Source organism: Aegilops tauschii, chromosome 6 (assembly GCF_002575655.3).
Source record: "Aegilops tauschii subsp. strangulata cultivar AL8/78 chromosome 6, Aet v6.0, whole genome shotgun sequence".
NCBI classification, from domain to species: domain Eukaryota; kingdom Viridiplantae; phylum Streptophyta; class Magnoliopsida; order Poales; family Poaceae; genus Aegilops; species Aegilops tauschii.
Window position 1 is genome coordinate 439,599,912 of NC_053040.3, and position 19,981 is coordinate 439,619,892.

Genomic DNA, 19,981 nt, shown 5'->3' on the forward strand with positions numbered 1-19,981 from the left:
ACGCCGTGACTTTCGCGAAAGCACAACCGTGCCTCTCGCGGAAGCAAAACCGTGACTCTCACGAAAGAAAAAAAACAGAAAAAATGCGTTTTGTTTTTCCCTTTCCGAGAGGCATGGCCGTGACTCTCGCGAAAGCACAACCGTGCCTCTCGTGGAAACAAAACCGTGACTCGCGAAAGAAAAAAAAACAGAAAACGCATTTTTTTCGTTTCCGAAAGGCACGGCCATGACTCTCGCTAAAGCACAGCCGTGCCTCTCGCGGAAGAAAAACCGTGACTTTCGCGAAAGGAAAAAAAATAGAAAACGCATTTTTTTTGCGCAATTTTTTTTCGTTTTTGATCGGAAAGCTAAGAAAGACGGGGGAAAACCAAAACGTCGAAAAACTCCGAAAAAAATTTAAAAAGCCGAAAACACGTGCGGAAAAATAAAAAAAACAAATCCGAAGAAAGCGTCCAGAGCGCGACACGTGGCGAATGGCTGAGAGCGCGCCAAGTGGTGCTGATCGTTGCGAGGCTGCCGAAGGAGCGCTCGTTAACTAGTTGCTCCCTCTTCAAACAGCCATTAGCTCGAGCACTCCTGGCCCGTCCACCATACGGCCCAATTCAGCCCGATATGTACATCTCAGCCTATCCTCTTTTTGGAGTTGGTATATCTCGGCCTACCTTTTTCTAGAGCATCTTGCTATATATGCCCTGTGGGGATGATGGATATGCCGTTTCGTTGCAAAAGAAAAAAAACGTTGTCACTATGGGCAGGATTTTTGTGTGCACTGAGCAGCGGCACCTTCTTTTGGAGTACCATCTAGATAACTGTTGTAAAAAAAGGCAGACGCTTCAAAATCTTATGATATAATCAAACGAGAATGGCTGGCTTGTTGCGAGCATGCTACACCATCAAATGGTATATACCCAAAATGCTTTCAAGCCTCAACCACAAGCCAGCTGCGCAAGGCCGTGGAATCCTTGGCATTTCTGGGCCGCCAACAACAAGCAAACACTCGTATCCACCAGTGCTAAACTTGAAGTTGTATGGTGAGCTTTATTGTTCATGCTGATAACCTCTAGGGGCTACGGCTACAAGCCTACAAGTAGAAGCAGTAGTAGTGTCTGGCGAGCTTTATTGCTTTGCCGAAGCCGGCCCACGCCCATTGACTGCTTCTGGCCAACTCAATAATTTTCTGCCGCAACAATAAACCGCTTAAATTACACGGCGCCCGAGGCGTCACTCCCACGCTCGTTCTCCCCATCCCGCTCGCATCGCGTCGCGTGCGTGTCCCCCCAGCATCCGCGATCCCGGTGCGCCTGCCCGAACACCCACCACCACGTCACCCCATCGAACTGCCCGTCCACATCCACATCCAAACCACCGGACACGCGTCGCCACACGGACGCGCACACACTGCAGACGTCCATCGAGCCGCGCAGAGGATCCCCCGGGCTCATCGGAACGTTCGCCGACATGTGGGGCGCCGTCAGGGCGGGCCCCACGCGTCATCGGGGGGTCGCGCTCCGTTTGCTTCCTCGCGGGGCAAGGAGCCGAGACGACGGCAGCTGCGTAGGCCCCACGCGTCGGCGTGCCACGCGGTTCGCGAGAGCGAGCTCGCGCCATCGGCATCGCACCTGAGCCGGGGCGCCCCGGGCCCGCGGCCCCTGGGCCCACGCGTCACCGAGACGCTGGCTACGTGTAGATATCTTCCGAACCGTCGCGCCCCCACATGGCCAGAGTCGGTTTCGCCCAGAGGGGAGAGGGAGGGGAGGCTCACGCCAGAAGATACCGCGCCGCGTGCGTCGTCGGATGGTTGCCTAGCTCCCCGCCGCGCCGCGATCCATCGCCGGCCGCCGGCGGAGCGCGCGCCTACTTCTGGCGGTAGTATTTAAGGGGGAGGAGGTCGTTGGCGATTCGTGTCGCGCAGGCGCGAAGGCGGGGGGAGGCGACAGGGTAGGCGGCGTCTTTAGACTCTGGGAGCTGCCATTAACGCTGGCCTGGCCTGGCCACCTCCGCATGCGGACAAGCGCGGCCACGTCGTCGCCACGGGATGGCGGCTCCGGGGCTCTGACCCCCGCCCAGGTATTTCAAGGGGACAGAGCTCTCCCTCCCTCCGATTCTTCCCGATTCGATGCCTCGACTCCGGGCCGCCTGCCCTCTGACTCTGATCTGCCTTCTGATGTGGGAATTCTGGCGCGCTCTTGCGTGCGCGGTGCAGGCCGGCATGGGGAGCGGCGGCGCCAGGCGGCATTTCTTCCCGCTCACCAGCTTGCAAATCGGGTACGTCTCGTCTTTCATTCTCAGGGGATTGGGTGCTTGTTGGGGGGAATGCTTGCGGAGCTTGTGATCTTGCGGTGGAAATTTCCTGCTCTGCTTTTGCCGGTTCGGTCCACATGAACATTCCGGTGGAATGGAGATTGATTTGAGCAAACTTCATCTGTTATTGTCTGTGTTCAGTCAAAAATGTAGTGCTCTTGTGCTGTACTGGTGAAGGGAAAAGTTCATTCAGTTACGTTAGTGGGCACAGTTCACCTTTCGTTGCAACAGTTCCTAGCGGCATGGAAGATGGAAAGAATCTCAAATTGGTAGTATTTGTTTGGCCTGCGGGGGTGAGAAAGTTCCAACATACAATTCTTAAGAAACAGACAAGAAATATCCCAAATTAGGAGTTGGGTAGCTGAATTGTCTGATGTTGATGTTTCATTCGCTACTGTCCTTCAGTCTAGCATTTACTTTCTTATTGGATAGGGTAAAAAAAAAACAGTGATAATGTAGTCATGTAGAAAGGAAACCGATTGCTTGTAATTTTTGCTATATGAAGTGTTGATGGACAAAATTGCCTAGCAAAGTGAGGGTGTTAATACATAATAAGATTAATACTGCACTGAGCTGTTTAATTGTTCACCTTTCACCCTGCGTGCATTCAGGGATGTGGCACCCATTTATAGCAAAGTCAAACTGCAATACCTTTGATCTTTGCAACATCATTTAGGATTTTCTTTTAGGCTTCTTATTTGCCTGTAACCTTCTTCCCTTTAGACTGATGAGTATGCGCCTCCTGCGACATATTCTTCCTAGTTTGCAGTTTTGGGCTAAACATATATCAGAGAGAAGAAAAGTTAAATCTTAGCTTCCTTTGATTCATGTGATTTCTGAATTGGCAAAATTCAGCAATTGGGTGCCAATGGCACACTGAATCCTACAGGAAGGAATTGCATGCAAAGTAATCCATAGGAAAATTCATAAGATTTTTGCTATTTTAAAATATGCAGAGATGTTCAATTGTTCACCGTTGATCACCTTTCACCCTGACTGCATTCAGGGATGTGGCACACACTTATAGCAAAGGCAACCTGCAATACCTTTGATCTCTGCAACGTCATTTAGGATTTTCCTTTAGGCTTCTTACTTGCTTGCATCTCCCTTTAGATTGATGTGTGTACCCCTCTTGCAACATATTCTTCCTAGTTTGCACTTTTGGGCTAAACAAATATCAGAGAGAAGAAAGGTTAAGGCCCTGTTTGTTTCAGCTTCAGTTGATCAACTGTGGATCAGCTTCACTGGCAAAGCTGAGCAGAATCAGCTTTGCCACTGAAGTACACCTGGACGTGCTTCAGGCAACTGCACTGAAAATGGCCCGAATCCAGATTAAGCTTCACTAGCAAAGCTGATTCCAAATAGCTGTTTGTTTCATCTTCTGATTTTTCCTACGAGAATCTGCTGCCTAAAGCTGAAACAAACAGGGCCTAAATCTTGGCTTCTTTTTATTCATGTGATTTCCAAAACACATGAATAGGCGAAATGCAGGAATTGGATGCCATGGCATGCTGAAATCCATTAGGTTTTTGCTATTTTAAAATGTGCAGAGATGTAGGGTGTTCATAGGTTATGCAACTTACAAGCTATTATTTTTTCTACTTTTTCCACACAGTATCTGTTATCCTGACGATAATGCATTAGTAAATTTCCATTTCCATTTGCAGTACTCTTCGTTAGTCACGCATGCTGGAACAACGATTGCTTTTTATCATATGCAGGGATTTACAGTCATATCTTGCAGAGCTCACTATATTTTTGTGCCCCGATACCAAGAAGTTCCTTATATTCCTTGACAACCGTCCATGGTTGCTAGATCAGAATACAAAACCTGCTCACCTGTGGCAATTGATGGTTACCAAGGTCCACTTTACTCTCTTATGCACCAGTGTCTCTTTAATTGATATTATAACCATATATATATACTCATAAACTCACATAATTGCCCCTGTGATAACTCTTGCTTACTGTTGCTATTTTGTGTTCCAGTCAAGATTTTCTCCTTTCGCGAACACTAGAACTAGGAGAAAGAGAGATGAAGGTGGAAATAAGCTTGTATTTTCAGAATTCCCAACATCTGCTCCACGTATGTGGAATCAATCATCCAAATGGTATACTCTGATTGATGATACCATGCGGAAAAAGAAGCTTCAAGTAAATAAATTGAAGGATTCTCGCCTGCTGAATAGGGAGCTGCATCGGACATTATATGGTTTTATTATTTTTGAGGTAGACTGGGCTGATGTGCGTGGCATTAATTATTTGAATGAGCTTCAGGTATTGCTGTTTAATGTTGATAGTTTACAATGAATATCATATTGACGGCTTTAAACGGATAGCCCATGCTTACTTCCCTTCACGCTGTTGTAGACTGATACATCAATGGTGATCGAAGCTAAAACAATGAAGAGATGGGAATTCGATAGTGTCAATCAAGCTTCATCTTTAATCACTTCTTGGTTCTCAGGGAATTACTCAGAGTGTCAGCTCTTACAAGATTATTTAAATAGCATCTCTCCTAAAGGTAAACGTTTGAACTTCTGAGATTTGTTATTCTCGCCTGCTGGTACAATCTGCTTATATATGCTTGCTGTTACAGGTGATGTTTTTTATGATGCCCTAGATGACTTAACACCTGAATTATGGGACACTGAGAGTGTAAAGAGCGATGGTGATGATTCTGGAGATTGTGTTAGGGTGCCGTCAAGTTCCACAAGCTCATCATACACCCCGCCACCTTGCTCTGGACCTTACAAGAGAAGAAGGATAACAAGATCTGATGCTGGAAGTGATATGTCTGAGGAACCATACTCAGAATTTGTGACCTCACCAAGATATTCATCATATTCATCTTCATCATGTTGCAGTGATAATGACAGTGGCACGCCACTGGTGGAGCCTAGCACATATAAGGATGTGCTGATCTTGTTTCGATTCAATGATCATGATCTGCCGTTCAGACTAAAGGAAGTTATACTGTCTGATGTGAGGCTCTTAACATTACTTGAGTATGGTCTTCCTTCATGGGTCATTTTTCTTCAGTCATATCCAGTGTTCTGCAAGATATATCGCCCATGGATGTGTCCTCTAGCCAGAGCACTATACGTCTTGATGTCATTAATTACTGTTCTTATAGGATTTTATGACCTCTACAAGAATGTACCAATGTTGAAGGCAACTGCCTCTAGATTATTTGGCCCTTTGTTTGATTGGATAGAGACATGGGAAATGATCTCAAGGCTTAAGTATCTTGGAACCATGCTTTTTCTGAACAATTTCCAGCAGGCTTTTACATGGTCTCTTAAGATTGTACGTGCTACTAAGTCTGTTCTTAGTGTATTGACAAAGCCAATTATGGGGCCACTGTTGGAGGTTCTTGAATTTACCCTGCCACTATGGAACATTTGTGCTGAAACGGTTGAATATCTCAGTTCAGCTGCAATGGTAGCGATGGAAACATCATTCGGTGCGGTTATCAGTACAGTTCAGATGATCATGTGGCCATTTTGGTTTATCTTCAGTACGGTGTTTAATATAGGTATATGGTTACTGTAATCTTCCAAATGATCAGTTTCTTTTTCCGTTTGTGTTTTTATTCTGATGACTTAATGATGCTTTATTTATTGCAGCAAATTCGATCTTATACCCTGTAATTTGGTTCGTCGGAGAGATACTAGCCGCACCTTTCCGACTTGTCGTTGCGCTAGCAAGTTTTGTAGCAGACTTCTTTGATGATATTGTTGATGTTTTAAGGCAGACCTGGTCAACGTTAAGTTCGTTGTATCAAGTTGGTTCTGCATCCAGAGCACCTGCGCTTACATCTGAAACTACCATTTGGGGATCACTCTGGAAAGATCTTCTGTACCAGGTAACATAAATTTGTTTGCATGCCTAGTGATTGTTTTTCAAGTATATTATGCAACTTACGTTGGCTCTTGTTGTAGATTTTCCGTGCAGTCCGGAGCATTTTGTACGGTTTTGTTGCCTTCTTTTCAACGTGCAATAGGCATCGGCTCAGGTAATTTTCCCTTTTGCTTGTATGCAGAGGTTGTATTTGCAAACCAGGCAAACAATAAGTCGAAAATCTGAATGATGAGAACACCCGTGCTTTTCTGAGTTCAAACTTTTTCTTCAAACTGGCTTGCGTGTCCGGACAATGGAAATTTTAAAATTGTGTAGTGTAGCTCACATTATGCCCCCATGAGTATTATGAGCTAATTGTGACTACATGCTGCAGCATATACAATCACATAGAAGTTCTTCTCCGGCGCCTGTCCCGCGCCTTAAATGGCACGCGACATACCTCCGCTTGTGAAGGAGCTCAGAAGTATACTAGTCAAGATTATCCTGTAAGTACTAGCATTTTATACTTACGTTGATGTTTGTGTTCATTCAATGAAATACCCCCTCCGTATCAAAATATTAGATGTTTTTTGACTGTCAAAAAACATCTTGTATTTTGATATGGAGAGAGTACCTCTCGAGAGAAAGAACAACCCTGGGAACTGACATTAACAGTCAAAAAACATCTAATATTTTGATACGGAGAGAGTACCTCTGGAGGGAAAGAACAACCCTGGGAACTTGTTCTAAAAAAACCCTGAGAACTGACATTAATCATTTTGTTGTTATATTCCTGGACATTTGAATGCATAGTTCATTCCAAAACAGCCAATCTACCATAGAGTTTGTGGTGTTTTCTATCGAGTGTTTCCCCCACATACAAAGGTGCCAAACTGTCTTGTACTTATATATATTTACATCGTAGCTATGCAAGCAAGTTAACTGTTTTAACTGTATTGTGGTCTCGCGAGATTGTGGTGTTTCAGTAAAGAAAAACATTTTTGGAAGAACCAATAGTGTAGTTGCTCTATTTATCCTATATATGTACAGATGTACTGTGACTTGGATAACTATGTTCTTGTTTAGTTGACATCTACATGGAAACATGTACTGAATTTGGAACTACTTTCTGAATTTGCTGTCCCATGTTTGTCTGTGCAGCAAAGGAAAACTAAGACGAGATGATTGTGGAGTCGGATTGACATACCAAGTAATTAGCTAATTCAGAGAAACTTTAAAAGGTTGAGACGAGATAACAGTGGACCTCCACAAGGAATCATGTGTACTGATCTCATACAGCTTCTAATGTTTCATCAAGGAACCCTAATCGTAATCGGTGTATCCCCTCTGCCCTCTGTACAGATAGAGGCAGAGGGCAACAACCAGCGAAGCAAAAGCAGTACAAGTGTAAATGTACATTAGTCGGAATCTGTTGTTTGTTTGTCCATTGTAGTGTAATGTAATGTAATATCTATTTTTAATAGGTTGTACAGTAGAGTAGGTTTGTGCATATGCTTCGGCTACTGAACAAGAATTTTGTAAGTATATGAGTGAGTAAATTACCTTTGTTCAGTGATAATGCTATTAAAAGTTTTCCCGTCTCAGGTGCCTAGGGTGTGTTTGGTTTACAGCCCAAAGATGGGCCAAAACAAAAGGAGGTCGGAGCTTGGACTCCTTCTACTTCTTTAAGACTCGAATGCTTGGCTCCCCCCAACGCTCAAAGATGGAGATGGGCTTCCTCTTTGATTTTGCTGACGACGATAGAGGTCGGAGCAGCCGTGTTGCGAGAAACTCTTGCGTTGCGTTCCTTTTAGATTTTCCATGAGACAAGCATCATAACCAAAGCAATGGCCTTTCTGTTTTGACCTCCATCACTCACCGTCTTTTGCCAGCATGCTCGAACCAGATTTTTCATGAGACAAGCATCATAACCGAAGCAATGGCCTTCCTGTTTTGACCTCCATCACTCACCGTCTTCTGTCAGCATGCTCGAACTGAATCTTCATGCCTCCACGACATTGGGAGTGGTCTTGAATGCCTAGCCAGGCGGTGATCTCGTTCCAAACTCGGGCAGAAAATCAACATTGGAAAAGAAGGTGGACAGACTCCTGCACCTGCTTGCAAAGCGGGCAAAGGCCATCCCCGCCGAGATAGACAATCAGCCCTCCAAACGCGGTTATGAAGAATTAATCAGGCAAAGAATTGATGTTGTAGCGCACTGATGCACTGCACACATCAACATTACTGCAACACATGCTTTTGTTCCTCTTCCGGCTTCCGCATTCCAAAGAATCTCGCAGAGCAGGATGTTTCCAACCGGGAAAAAAATGATTAGCTTGACGATCACCTTTTGAGTTCCCTCTGATTACAGATCCCATCTATTCTTTCTTCTCCAGTGTCATGACGTAGTCCTACCGCGCAGTGTGCACATGGAGGTAAGGTGGCGTTGCATCACGATCACAGGCGGCTGGGCATATGCATATGCATGTGGGGTTGGTAGATTAGATACACGGATCCACGCGTGCAACAGTGCAAGATCTAGGCATCATGGTTCCCGGTGAGAGCAAGCAGACATCGCCGCCTCCGAGACGATGATCATCGGTAGGGAGGTTCACTGAACCCGTAGGAAACCGACGGATACGCCGTGTGAAAATCTTGCGCTGCCAATTTTTCCGGCGCAGGTATGTAGTAGTAGTAGTATACACGAGTCAGCAGATGTGACATGTCCTCGTCTGAATCTGTTTGCTCGATGGAGCGCCGTGATCCCAGGCCGGCCTGCTGAATATGCCCAAAGGTCCAAGTGGGTCATGAGTGAGTGAACCTCCTTTTCCTTTGTCGAAGCACGAGCGAGCTAGAGCTCACTGGCACGGTGGCGCCACTGTACGAGTAAGTGTGGACTTAACTGAATAAAGGTTGGGCTCACATGATCACGCGCTCCTGTGTCTTGGATCTTCGTTGTTGTCGTCGCACTAGCAGCGTTGCGCATAGTAATCCAAGCACCAGTCACCAACCCTGGGTGGTCCAAGCGAGGATGATGTCTTCCTCACGCTCATCGATTGGCCTCCCTGTAAAAAATCATGCATGCAGACGAGACGAGTGAATCCTTCTTCAGTCACACCGACAGAAATGCCTCTGGGAGGAGGACCAACCGGGCCGGCCGGCCTCGAGTTCTCCGGATCCACATGTGGAGCAACGATGATGTGTCGCGTGAACTGCATGCGACTGACATGCATGCGCAGGGTTGATAATCTTTCTTATTACTCCAGAACTGAACCTTATTTTTTGCCAGGTAGTATTAGAACTGATTCGATTAGTCGTCGTCTAGACGTCACCAGATCCACGCCGTACACGTACTCCCTCTGTCCGAAAATACTTGTCGGAGAAATGAATGTATCTAGATGGATTTTAGTCTAGATACATCCAATTTTTATCCATTTCTTCGACGAGTATTTCTGAACGGAGGAGGGAGTAGTATATTACTACAAGACCCTCGACATGTTCTTACAGGGGATCATGGAAGAAGGTATAGATTGACACCCTAGCTCGCCACATGGCTGAATGAATGAAGCTGCCAGAGATCACGCAACAGTAAACAGCAGTCCGCAGATCTAAACCAACAGCCTCTCACCGTCACCGGCAAAGGACAAACGTGACCGTACGTAAGTCGGTGCGCTCGCCGGACTCCAGAGTTGTTTGTACGTGCGACCACTTGGCTAGGCTAGTAGTGCCCGGTGAGCTGCAAACGGACGGCGACGAGCCTGCGTGCCGTTGCCCGGTTGTCCCTGCGCTCCGCTCCACCGCCAGCATTTTCCCGGGCCGGCGAATCGCTCTCGCCTGTCACCCACCACACTGTACTCGTAGACAGCAGTACGTATACAGCAGTAGTACTACTTAAAGCACCTCTGCACTTATTTGTGTCCTGTTTGCGATGCCATGGGACGGGAGGATAGTTGCATGTCTGGATTGTTTGCTTTCCTGAGTCATGATACGCCTTGGCATGTTGCCTACGGCTGACGTGGCGCCGCATACAAGAACGGGAACTGTTTGAGTCCATGGATGTAGACACATCTACATCTGCGGCAATCAAGGAGCTGATGATGATCTCCCATGATCACATGACACGCTTTGGTGGTCTACATGAGGACTTTGCTTAATACTAGTAAGCTCGCACGTGCAACGCACGTCTAAAATGTTGATGAAGTTAGTTTACATGTTACAAATTTAAAATAATTCTTGGAAAAAAATATAAATGAAATGGATACAAAATAGCATGCCACTCAAATTGTATTTTTAAAAGTGAGTCACCATTGTGATCCAGCAACCAAGTTGAATCTGTCTCGCCACGATCACCAAGCTTTTTGAACAAACTGATTTTCAAGATGAATTTACACATGGTAAGCAGGTTAGTTGTGAGCGCATGCAAGCAAAAAATTGAATTTATGCAACCCTTGCTCGATCCTACCAACGACTATTAAACTCTACAATTATGTTAGTATATTTTTTTTGTGGAACTGGAACGCCTTGCATTCCAAACTTAAGACAGACCGACACAATCAGCGGTCACTACATCCAGCGGGAGGTCTGGAGGCCATAAAACTTGGCTCGCAGAGGCACTCCGGCTACCAAGGTTCGGCAGTACATGACTTTGGCCTCTATGAAACCTAACTGGAGTAGATATCTGGCTTCACAGAATAGCAACCCCAATGGAGACCGGTCTGATGATGTAGAGGCTGATTGTTGCAGATCCAGGGAATCAGTTTCAGAAATCTCACGCCCCATAACTTGCATTTTAGCAAATTAGATTGCCTGCAGAAGGGCCGTAGCCACAGCTTGATCAGCGCCTGACTGAGCTGTTAGACGACCGGCAGAAGCACAAAGGATGTTTCCATCAGCGTCCCTAGCAATCAGGCCCCACCCACCCTCCTTTAACTCGTCTAGGAACACTGCATCCACATTCAGTTTGATAAAATCAGTGGGGGGTTTCAGCCAGGAAGAAACATGTTTCTGCACACCAGGAGGTTTAGGTACTTGGAACTCTTTCGATTCAGCACACCGAGCGATATTAAATTGAAATTCCCATCTCTACTTCTCTAGTATGCGCTTTTGCTTGTGATTCACTTTCTTTATCTCACTCCACCAGGCCCATAGAAGAGAAATAGCTCGCATCTTCACTTAATTTGGCATTTTCAACACGGCTAAAAGAACCTCCTTTAGGGTTTGCCAGTACAGATTTTTTTGACAACTTCCATATTACAAGCATACTGCAACTCTGTCTTCAAATTGCTGAAAAGGGGGCTAAATAGTTATTTTCTCTAATTAGAAACTCGAGTTCAGCTTTAGTATTTTGGTCGCATCTCGCACACCGTAAATTCTATTTGAACAAAATTGCACCTGTTGGCTTACAATGAGCCACATAACTTTCACGATTGGCATAATTTGGTATTAAGCACTGTTTAATTCCAGTTTGACCAGCAAGTTTACTTGGCACGAATTTTTTCAAACCATGTATCTACTTTCCATCGAAGGCTAATTGTGCTTTACTTTTTTTTTGAATTTTAATTGGGGTTTACTTTTGCTGCATCGAATCACTCATTCATGCCAAACTCACAAGAGTGTTCATGATAAGGGAAAAAAGTGTTCATGATAAGGAAAAAATGTTCATAATTTCCATTACATAAGAATGCATGAAGAAGCAAAACTGAGGAGCAGAAGACATAGCTGCAACATAGGGAGGCTACTGGTGGAGGCGAGAGGCGATAAATGTTATGGTGGAGTGGCTCACCGTGGTAGAGACGTCGGCCGTGTCGGAGGGATAACAGAGTTGAGGAAGACAACTGAGATGGTAACTGGTGAGGGGAACATATCACGTGCTGCTGAAGTAAGCCTCTGGTGATACTTGTTAGCCTAAATTTTTTTGGTCACATCTGGAGATGAAGTCAAACTCATTGTCCAGGATCTAAATAGTTCAACACTTTTTCACTGCAAATGGTATGCATATCTTACTGGTGTTATGAATAGTTTAGTGATGAACTTGTCTTCCTGTTTTACTTTCTGAACCGTGCATGACCAAAGCCTCTAGAGCCAAAGTGAAAAACAAAAAAGGATCAATGCAGTGAGTTCGAGTGGTACTGACAACAGTTTGGGACAATAAATTCACAACATTTTTTTGGCACAATAATTCAGTGCGTTGATATAACCACAAAATACAGAATTTCCAAATAAAGATATAGTTTGTCAAGATCTCAGAAAAAAAATACCTGTTTAGGTCCAGGATCTTTGTTTGACAGATAAAGATATATTTCTCGACAAGGTCCAATAAGCTCTGCAGTGACAACGACATTCAACTCAACAGATAAACCCAGTCTTATAGAAGAAAATAGATCCTTTCTAACAAACTGTCTCAGCTCAATGCACCACACAAGGGCATTACTTTAGTCACTGCTTTACTATCTGTCCAACTGAACACTTCAAAAGTTATTCTGAAAGCAGTTAGGGCAATGTCAACATTAAGCATAAGAAATCTGCAAATAATTAGTACCCGTCAGTCTTTGTTCATTTGTTAAGGTGTGACTCTGAAATTTAAGAACTAAGGTAAACACACATATATGGCAAGAAAATTTTCTAGTACCAAGTAAGAGAGCTGGAAGCAAATGATTCCAGACTTTTAAGAGAAGAATCAATCCGGTTGACAATTCCAAGTTGTTCCAAAGATGGAAGTCCACAGTTCAAACCAGGTAATGCTAAAACCCAAATCACAGAACAAACTTCACGAGTCAAGTCTCCTAACAGCTTCTCTTTCATCACCTCTACCTTAAGTTCTGACCCAGAAAGATTACCCAAGTTATCAGGAACCTTAGCTTCTCTTCTCACTCACAAAATAAACAACACGGAGAGCCACTCAGGAGAAAGGACAGCCAAAGAATAAACGTTGAATGGTCTCTTGTACAAATAAAAATGAACATCTCTCGGTCTTTGATTTTTCACTACAAAAGACCATGCATTTGACATCTACAACAATGTTCTATACTGATTTCCAATGTCCCTGACCAGATTGTTCTCAAGAAAATTGTTTTGACAGAAAAAGAAGTGCTACCTAGCTCGGCGGTGGATCTCGGGCTGGACGCCGCCGAGGGAGGGTGTGTTGGCCGGGGGCGCCGCTGAGGGAGGGCGCTGCAGGTGGCACGGGGGCGGGGGAACCGCGGGGGGACACCGCCCTGGGATGCAATGGGCGGCACGGGGCTGATGTGCCGCGGAGGGAGGCCGCGCTGGGGCGTGACGGTCGGCAAGGAGCCGGAGGCGGCGCCACCGAGGAAGGGCGCGAGGAGCAGTGGCGGCTGGTGGCGGGGCGGGCGTTCGAGCGAGGGACCGGCGGCCGGCGGCCGGGGGGGTGGCCGGGGGTCGGGCGGGAGACGCCTGAGCACAGGTTGTTTCCGCAAATCGTGGCCGGGGGTGCTGATTTTTTTTCGTTGACCAGATAGATGCGCGGCGGAAGGCAGAGTTTCGTCCGCCTCATGTAAATCGGTAAACGTACACAGCAAGGATTAATTTTTACATGAACGGTGAGATCTAATTAGGTGGACCGGATCGTGAGGTGGTATTTTGTCTAGGTTGTGCTGTCTACATGTTTCTGGATGCACTTAGGGATGAATATGTTTGCTTGTTTAATAGTAGTAGAGATAGTACCACCTGTGACCTTCCTGTGGCCAGCTGTGTCACTCCGTCTGCCACTGCAGGACTGCACTAGACTAGAGAACAGCTACTCCGAGCCGTGACAATCCCGTAATTTGTTCGCAGGCAACGGGCCGTTCTCCACCGAGCTGCATCAGTGCGTGCGTGCACGGTTTTAATCTCCGGCAACATGAGCACGGTGTACCCAGACCTACTCCGACCTACGCCGGCGGGCCGTCCGTCGCCATGATGGACCGCTCTAGACCGATCGATCGCGGCCTCACCTAAAAGGTGTCCTCGCTTTACCTGCAGCGCCCATGCATCCCTGTCCTCGCCGCCTACTCCTAAGTTGTAAAAACTCTACTCCTGCCGAGCTCAAACACGGAAAAGCTTCAATTTCTTGCTCCTCTTTTTGCCCATCATTTCCCCTTTTGATTGGCTATTAACTGGAGATAGTTAACTAGCCGCTTCACTCCGACACCCACTCTGCCTGCTGGATCTGCCCATGCATGCATGCATGCATTAATGAATCCCGTCCATGGCGGTTTACGTACGTGCGTGCGGCGAGCCAACGGCACCAGACCGGGCTCGCTGGATCACTGCCGCGCTGGTGCATGGCAAGTGCATGCACTGCTCCATCTTCAAGTGCAACGGGAAGGCACAGGAGGGTTGTGGTACGTGCTACTGGCCACCCCAACTAAAGAGATCGATCTTGTACTGCCTGCCGGACAGCCTCGTGCGCATTCATGCTTCGCTCGCCTGCCGCTTGGCCATGGCAGCTACGAAATTTAAGTCGGGGGAGAGTGGTTTTGCTTTACGTACTAGTACGTGCGACCTAGCTCAACTCCGTCAGGTCGTGCATGCACGCGAGGCCGGAGAAGGCTGTTGGTGTCATGAGACAGGCGCTGCGTGTATGGCTGAACCCGACCGGTCGACCAGTGACTGAAGATGTTCGTGCCTATTACTACAAAGCAACCATCAGTAAATGGGAAAAATAACCACGTCGGCCCATTGCAAACGCATCACTGCCAGCTACGCTTTGCGGCAGGTAAACACGCTCCAAACTACAAGCCCCACGCGTCCCTGTGACACCACGAGATTAACCGTATCTTGCTACCGCTGACAGCAGTAGACGGCACGGCACTTTCTCAAAAAAGCCAAGGAGAGCGCGGGGCAGAGGAAGCGAACATAGAGCCGTTGAGACGAGCAATTAATCCGCACTAACCACACGCCATCAACGCCCATCCATAAAACCCACTAACCACACGACGGGCCCACCGCTCAGGCACCAACGGTCCGCCGAGGGCGGGACCCCCGCACCCGGCCTTTTTCCACCTTCGACCCCCCGCCCGCGCCAGCACACCAGCCACTCCCGGCCTCAGCCAATCATGGCCAGCCACGTAACCCCACGAACCGGTTTCACCGCGTCGTGCGTCACCGCCGTACCCGCATACCCGCCACTTCCCACCCCGCCCGCGGGCCCCGCCTTTCCCCCGCCATAAATCTACACTCCCCGCCCTTTCCCTCGCTCCCCACACTCTCCACCACCTCGTCCCCCCGCCGTGACAAACTCTGCCTCGCCGCACGCAGCAGAGCATGGCTCCCCCCCGCGGCCGCCTCCTCGCCGCGGCATTGTGCCTGCTCTTCCTCGCCGCCGCAGGTAACCGCCGCCGCGCCGGCTGGTGTTTTCGTGGACAATGCCGGCGTGGTTTCCTTTGCTTACTGACGGTGAATGTCTTTGTTTGGTTGCAGACGCGGGCACCGTGGGCGTGAACTGGGGGCGGGTGGCGAACGACCTGCCCAGCCCGGCGGCGGTGGTGCAGCTGCTCAAGCAGCACGGCATCGCGCAGGTCAAGCTCTACGACACGGAGCCCGCCGTGCTGCGCGCGCTCGCCGGCAGCGGCATCAAGGTGGTCGTCGCGCTGCCCAACGAGCAGCTCGCGGCCGCCGCCAGGCGCCCCTCGTACGCGCTCGCCTGGGTGCGCCGCAACGTCGCCGCCTACTACCCGGCCACGCAGATCCAGGGCATCGCCGTCGGCAACGAGGTGTTCGCCACGGCCGCCAACGTCACGGCGCAGCTCGTCCCGGCCATGACCAACGTGCACGCCGCGCTGGCCAGGCTCAACATGGACAAGGCCGTCAAGGTGTCGTCCCCCGTCGCGCTCTCGGCGCTCGCCAACTCGTACCCGCCCTCCGCCGGCGTGTTCAGGGAGGAGCTCGCGCAGTCGGTGATGAAGCCCATGCTGGACTTCCTGGCGCGGACCGGCTCCGACCTCATGGTCAACTGCTACCCGTTCTTCGCCTACGCGGACAATGCCGGCGTCATCTCGCTCGACTATGCGCTGTTCCGCCCCAACGCCGGCGAGCTCGACTCAGGGAGCGGCCTCAAGTACTACAGCCTCCTGGACGCGCAGCTGGACGCCGTGTTCGCGGCCGTGGGCAAGCTGGGGAGCTACAACGGCGTGCACGTGGTGGTGTCGGAGACGGGGTGGCCGTCCAAGGGCGACGCCAAGGAGGTGGGCGCCGGCGCGGCCAACGCCGCGGCGTACAACGGCAACCTCGTGCGGCGCGTGCTGTCCAGGAACGCCGGCACCCCGCGGCGCCCCGACGCGGACGTCGACGTGTACCTCTTCGCGCTCTTCAACGAGAACCAGAAGCCCGGGCCGACCTCGGAGCGCAACTACGGCGTGTTCTACCCGAACCAGCAGAAGGTGTACGACGTGGAGTTCGTCCTCGGCGGCGGCTCCGTGGGAGGGAAAGGCAACGGCGGCCTCGGGTGGCAGGACAACGGCGGCGGCAGCGCGGTGCCGGCGGGAGGCGGGGGAGTTGTGAGGGCGGCGGCGACGCCGGGGGAGGCGTGGTGCGTGGCGAACGCGATGGCGGGCGAGGCGCGGCTGCACGCGGCGCTGGACTACGCGTGCGGGCCGGGCGGCGCGGACTGCAAGGGCATCCAGCCCGGCGCGGCGTGCTTCGAGCCCAACACCATGGTCGCCCACGCGTCCTACGCCTTCAACGACTACTACCAGCGCAAGGGCCGCTCCATCGGCACCTGCGACTTCGCCGGCGCCGCCTACGTCGTCAACCAGGCGCCCAGTGAGTCCCCGTTCCCGCTCAGTCTGCTCGTTTCTTGCCTGCAAAACCACTCGTAGTAGCACCGCTGGTGCGAATGTACCACGTCCATTACTTGCATTGCAAAGCATAATGTAGGTGCTAGGTACTCCTAACCCGACCAAAATTTAGGTTGCTAGGTAATATAAACGATCACTCTCAAGTTTTATTAGTAACAAATTAGTAATGCAGAGAAGGGGTTATCATCCGTTTGAGAAAAAGTTAATAATTTTACTTTCTTTAGGAAGAAAAGTTAACAAATTACTGAGGGTATCGGTAAAAGTTTGTGTGGGAACCACGGTACTACCTAAAGCGAGAAACATCCCGTACCATAGACGGCAATTTCCAGAGAGACGGGGTACACCAAAGTTCAAATCAAGCGAAAGTTGCTTTGCGTTGTACGGGAATGATTCCCGTCCTTTTTTGTTTTGGCCCACACATGCACGCAGCCTTAATCGCAACAAGCGAAACTGCAGCTGCGCCTTAACGCTGTGATTTGTGACCCAAATCTGCACTACGATGTGCATGCACACCAGTACCCATTCATGTCTGCATTGGATTGGAGCTGCCGTTGGTCTCTGGCCAGCTGCAATCCAGCTATCAATACCGTGCAGTTGCTAGTCAGCGTCTCAGAGTTTATGACCGTGGCGAGACGGCTGTCGGTCAGCTCTGGCTCTGGCTCTGGCTCGCGGCTCGACGTGATATGACGCGTCCTGCCCTGTGCTCTTTACTCCCGCCGTCGGAATGCGTGCCATGTCTGGCCGGACGTCGGCATGCGGCGCCAGGACGACTCTGGTTGCCGCCGCTTCCGGTTCCTCGGCTGCCTCTAGTTCGTGTACCTCCCGCATTGTTTACTCCTTTTCGGTCCCGGTACAAGAACATGGTCTCCATGTGTTCACATCAGACATCGGAGGAGGCACTAGCGTTTGTATATTCCATTGTTTTTAAGCTGTGGATCTTACTCGGTGCTCGTGTTTATTCCAATGTTTTTGCAGAGATGGGCAAGTGCGAGCTCCCCTCCACAGTCTGAAACAAAGCAAGCAAATGCGGCACCCTCCACGCATCTCGGGATGCGAGATTGATTTACTATGTACCGCAGGTCTGCCAGAGTGCATGGAATCTCTCTCTGCTCCTTTTCTTTGGTCTTTGCCCGCTGCTTGACTGCTGCAGCGTACGTAGAACATTGGTGGTGTAGTGCTGTAGCCGGTCGGCTGTGCGCCTTTCTGCAGCTTTGGTTCATGGGGATATCTTTGTTTAACTGCTAGTAGTCTCTGTAACTATGCTTTTACTCTAAGCTTGGATTATTACTTACTAGTATAGATTAATTCTAAGTATAATACTAGCCTTTTGTGCCCCACTTGCTCGATCGTTTTGGGTTGACTCGTGTCTTGATCATTGCCTCGGAGGTTTGTCTACGGGAAATGGTGCTTGGCTTGGAAGCCAGTTTGGTTAGCAATCGAGTGTCAACTCATGATGGTGGCAGGCAGGGCAGCTGCTCCCCACGATCAGTGTCCGGAGTGCTGCTTGTTGCGTTGGTGGCCTGGTTAGCATTTTATTTAATTACTTTTGCCAAACCTGAAAAGAGCGAAATCTGGTGCCGAGGTTGCTAGAATTGCCCAACCGGACGGAGGAATTTCCTCCCAGGTTGCTTTAGAAAGGGATGCAGGACACAATGCAACATTGCTTGGACAAATGCTCCTGGATCTGCATCATGGTTGAAAACTCGAGTCTTGGGCTAGAGCGAAAGCGCCTGCTACACTTTGTTTAATCGCTGGTGCTTGATCTCATCTTTGGTGCGATCTGTGGGTTGGTTCGTTCTCCATCACGGCACACGTTCTGCACTATACTGTGTAGCCACGGGTAGTGCTCCACCCTCCATGGCACGTGGGGTGGTGGTGGGCGTCGTCGTGGGTGGGTGGTCACCTCCGGGCTGGCTCCGGCTGAGCTCCGCCGGAGACCAGCCGCCTCTTCCGCGTGTGCGCGCATGTGAGGGGAGCAAGCTGCCAACCGGAGTTGGACGGAGGGCTGGGCCTGGACCACGGCCGGAGCGTGGAAAGAAGAGGGAATATCATCGAGATGATCTTTGCGCGCGTCACCGCGGTGAAAATCCGTGCCCGGCTCCAGGACCATGCACGTTTTTTTTTCCTTTCCAGGACGCGTTACTTTTTTTCTGGTTCAAGCTTTGACTCGAGGTCTTGTGCATGGCTCCTCCGAGCAGCTTGCTTTTCTGCCGGTTCCAGCAGCTAAAGCACACAATGTACATTTGATGCCACTTGTATGCTAAAAAAAGAGATAAATATGAACGTCTTCTTGAAAAAGATCTGAATGGTTAACCAAACGGAGGAAATTGCTAATGTAGCTCAAGCTCCATGGAGCCATTAATTTGAAAATTTCACAAAATCAAATTTTTAAGTTTTAAAATGTTCTGAAAAATACACGTATACATATGGATGTGTACTACTACTACCTGCGTGCAAAGTTTCATGGGAATTCCTTTTTATCCTCCATGCAAAAAAATAATCCTTTTTATCCAAGCTACACAAAAATGACAAAGTAATGTATTTCTAGCCCATCTACTGTTCACTAAAGAACTACATGACTTTTTAAAGCTCACACCAAAACATGTTTCGTGATGAAATTTCACACATCTAGTATACATATATAAGAACTTGTGTATTTATTATCATACGATGCAAAAAAAGAAGTCATGTATACGAAAAAAAATGTCGTGCATAAATTGAAATTGTGTATATGAAAAGAAGCACCCATGTGTTGCAAGCAATACCGTTCACATATACCAAGCTTAAATGTCTGCGGATAATAGAATTGTTTCTATTCTCCCTAAAAAAGACTTTATAATTTAAGAAAATGTGTTCTACATGTTAAAATTGTTCATAAACCTCAAAATAGACATTCATGTTTGAAATAATAACAATAGTAATAATTGAATTTTAGAAAAACAATAGTGATAATTGCATGCTCCAAAAAAAGTGTTTTGTAGTGTCATAAAAATATATGGTCGTGGAAATATCTACGTGAAGCCTTTCCTCCCCTTCCCGTC

At 48.6% G+C, this 19,981-nt stretch overlaps 2 protein-coding genes across 3 annotated transcripts; both read left to right on the forward strand.

Moving 5' to 3' along the window:
- Window positions 1–1,712: 1,712 nt before the first annotated feature.
- Window positions 1,713–7,723, forward strand: LOC109770322 (uncharacterized). Of its 2 annotated transcripts, none has more exons than XM_020329031.4 (10): window positions 1,713–2,067; window positions 2,204–2,265; window positions 4,023–4,164; window positions 4,291–4,578; window positions 4,672–4,825; window positions 4,901–5,839; window positions 5,931–6,169; window positions 6,246–6,319; window positions 6,539–6,650; window positions 7,306–7,723. In XM_020329031.4, exons 1-10 carry the CDS (start codon window positions 2,002–2,004, stop codon window positions 7,327–7,329), a joined length of 2,100 nt encoding a protein of 699 aa, XP_020184620.1. In that variant the 5' UTR covers window positions 1,713–2,001; the 3' UTR covers window positions 7,330–7,723. The 2 variants fall into 2 exon arrangements, with proteins under 2 accessions (XP_020184620.1, XP_073358497.1); XM_073502396.1 differs by having other exon boundaries at window positions 1,727–1,887; window positions 2,218–2,265.
- A 7,587-nt stretch (window positions 7,724–15,310) lies between these two features.
- Window positions 15,311–18,257, forward strand: LOC109770323 (glucan endo-1,3-beta-glucosidase GV). Its single transcript, XM_020329032.3, has 3 exons — window positions 15,311–15,472; window positions 15,565–16,905; window positions 17,916–18,257. The coding sequence occupies exons 1-3, from the start codon at window positions 15,409–15,411 to the stop codon at window positions 17,948–17,950; spliced, it is 1,440 nt and encodes a 479-aa protein (XP_020184621.1). The 5' UTR covers window positions 15,311–15,408; the 3' UTR covers window positions 17,951–18,257.
- The last annotated feature ends 1,724 nt before the right edge of the window (window positions 18,258–19,981 follow it).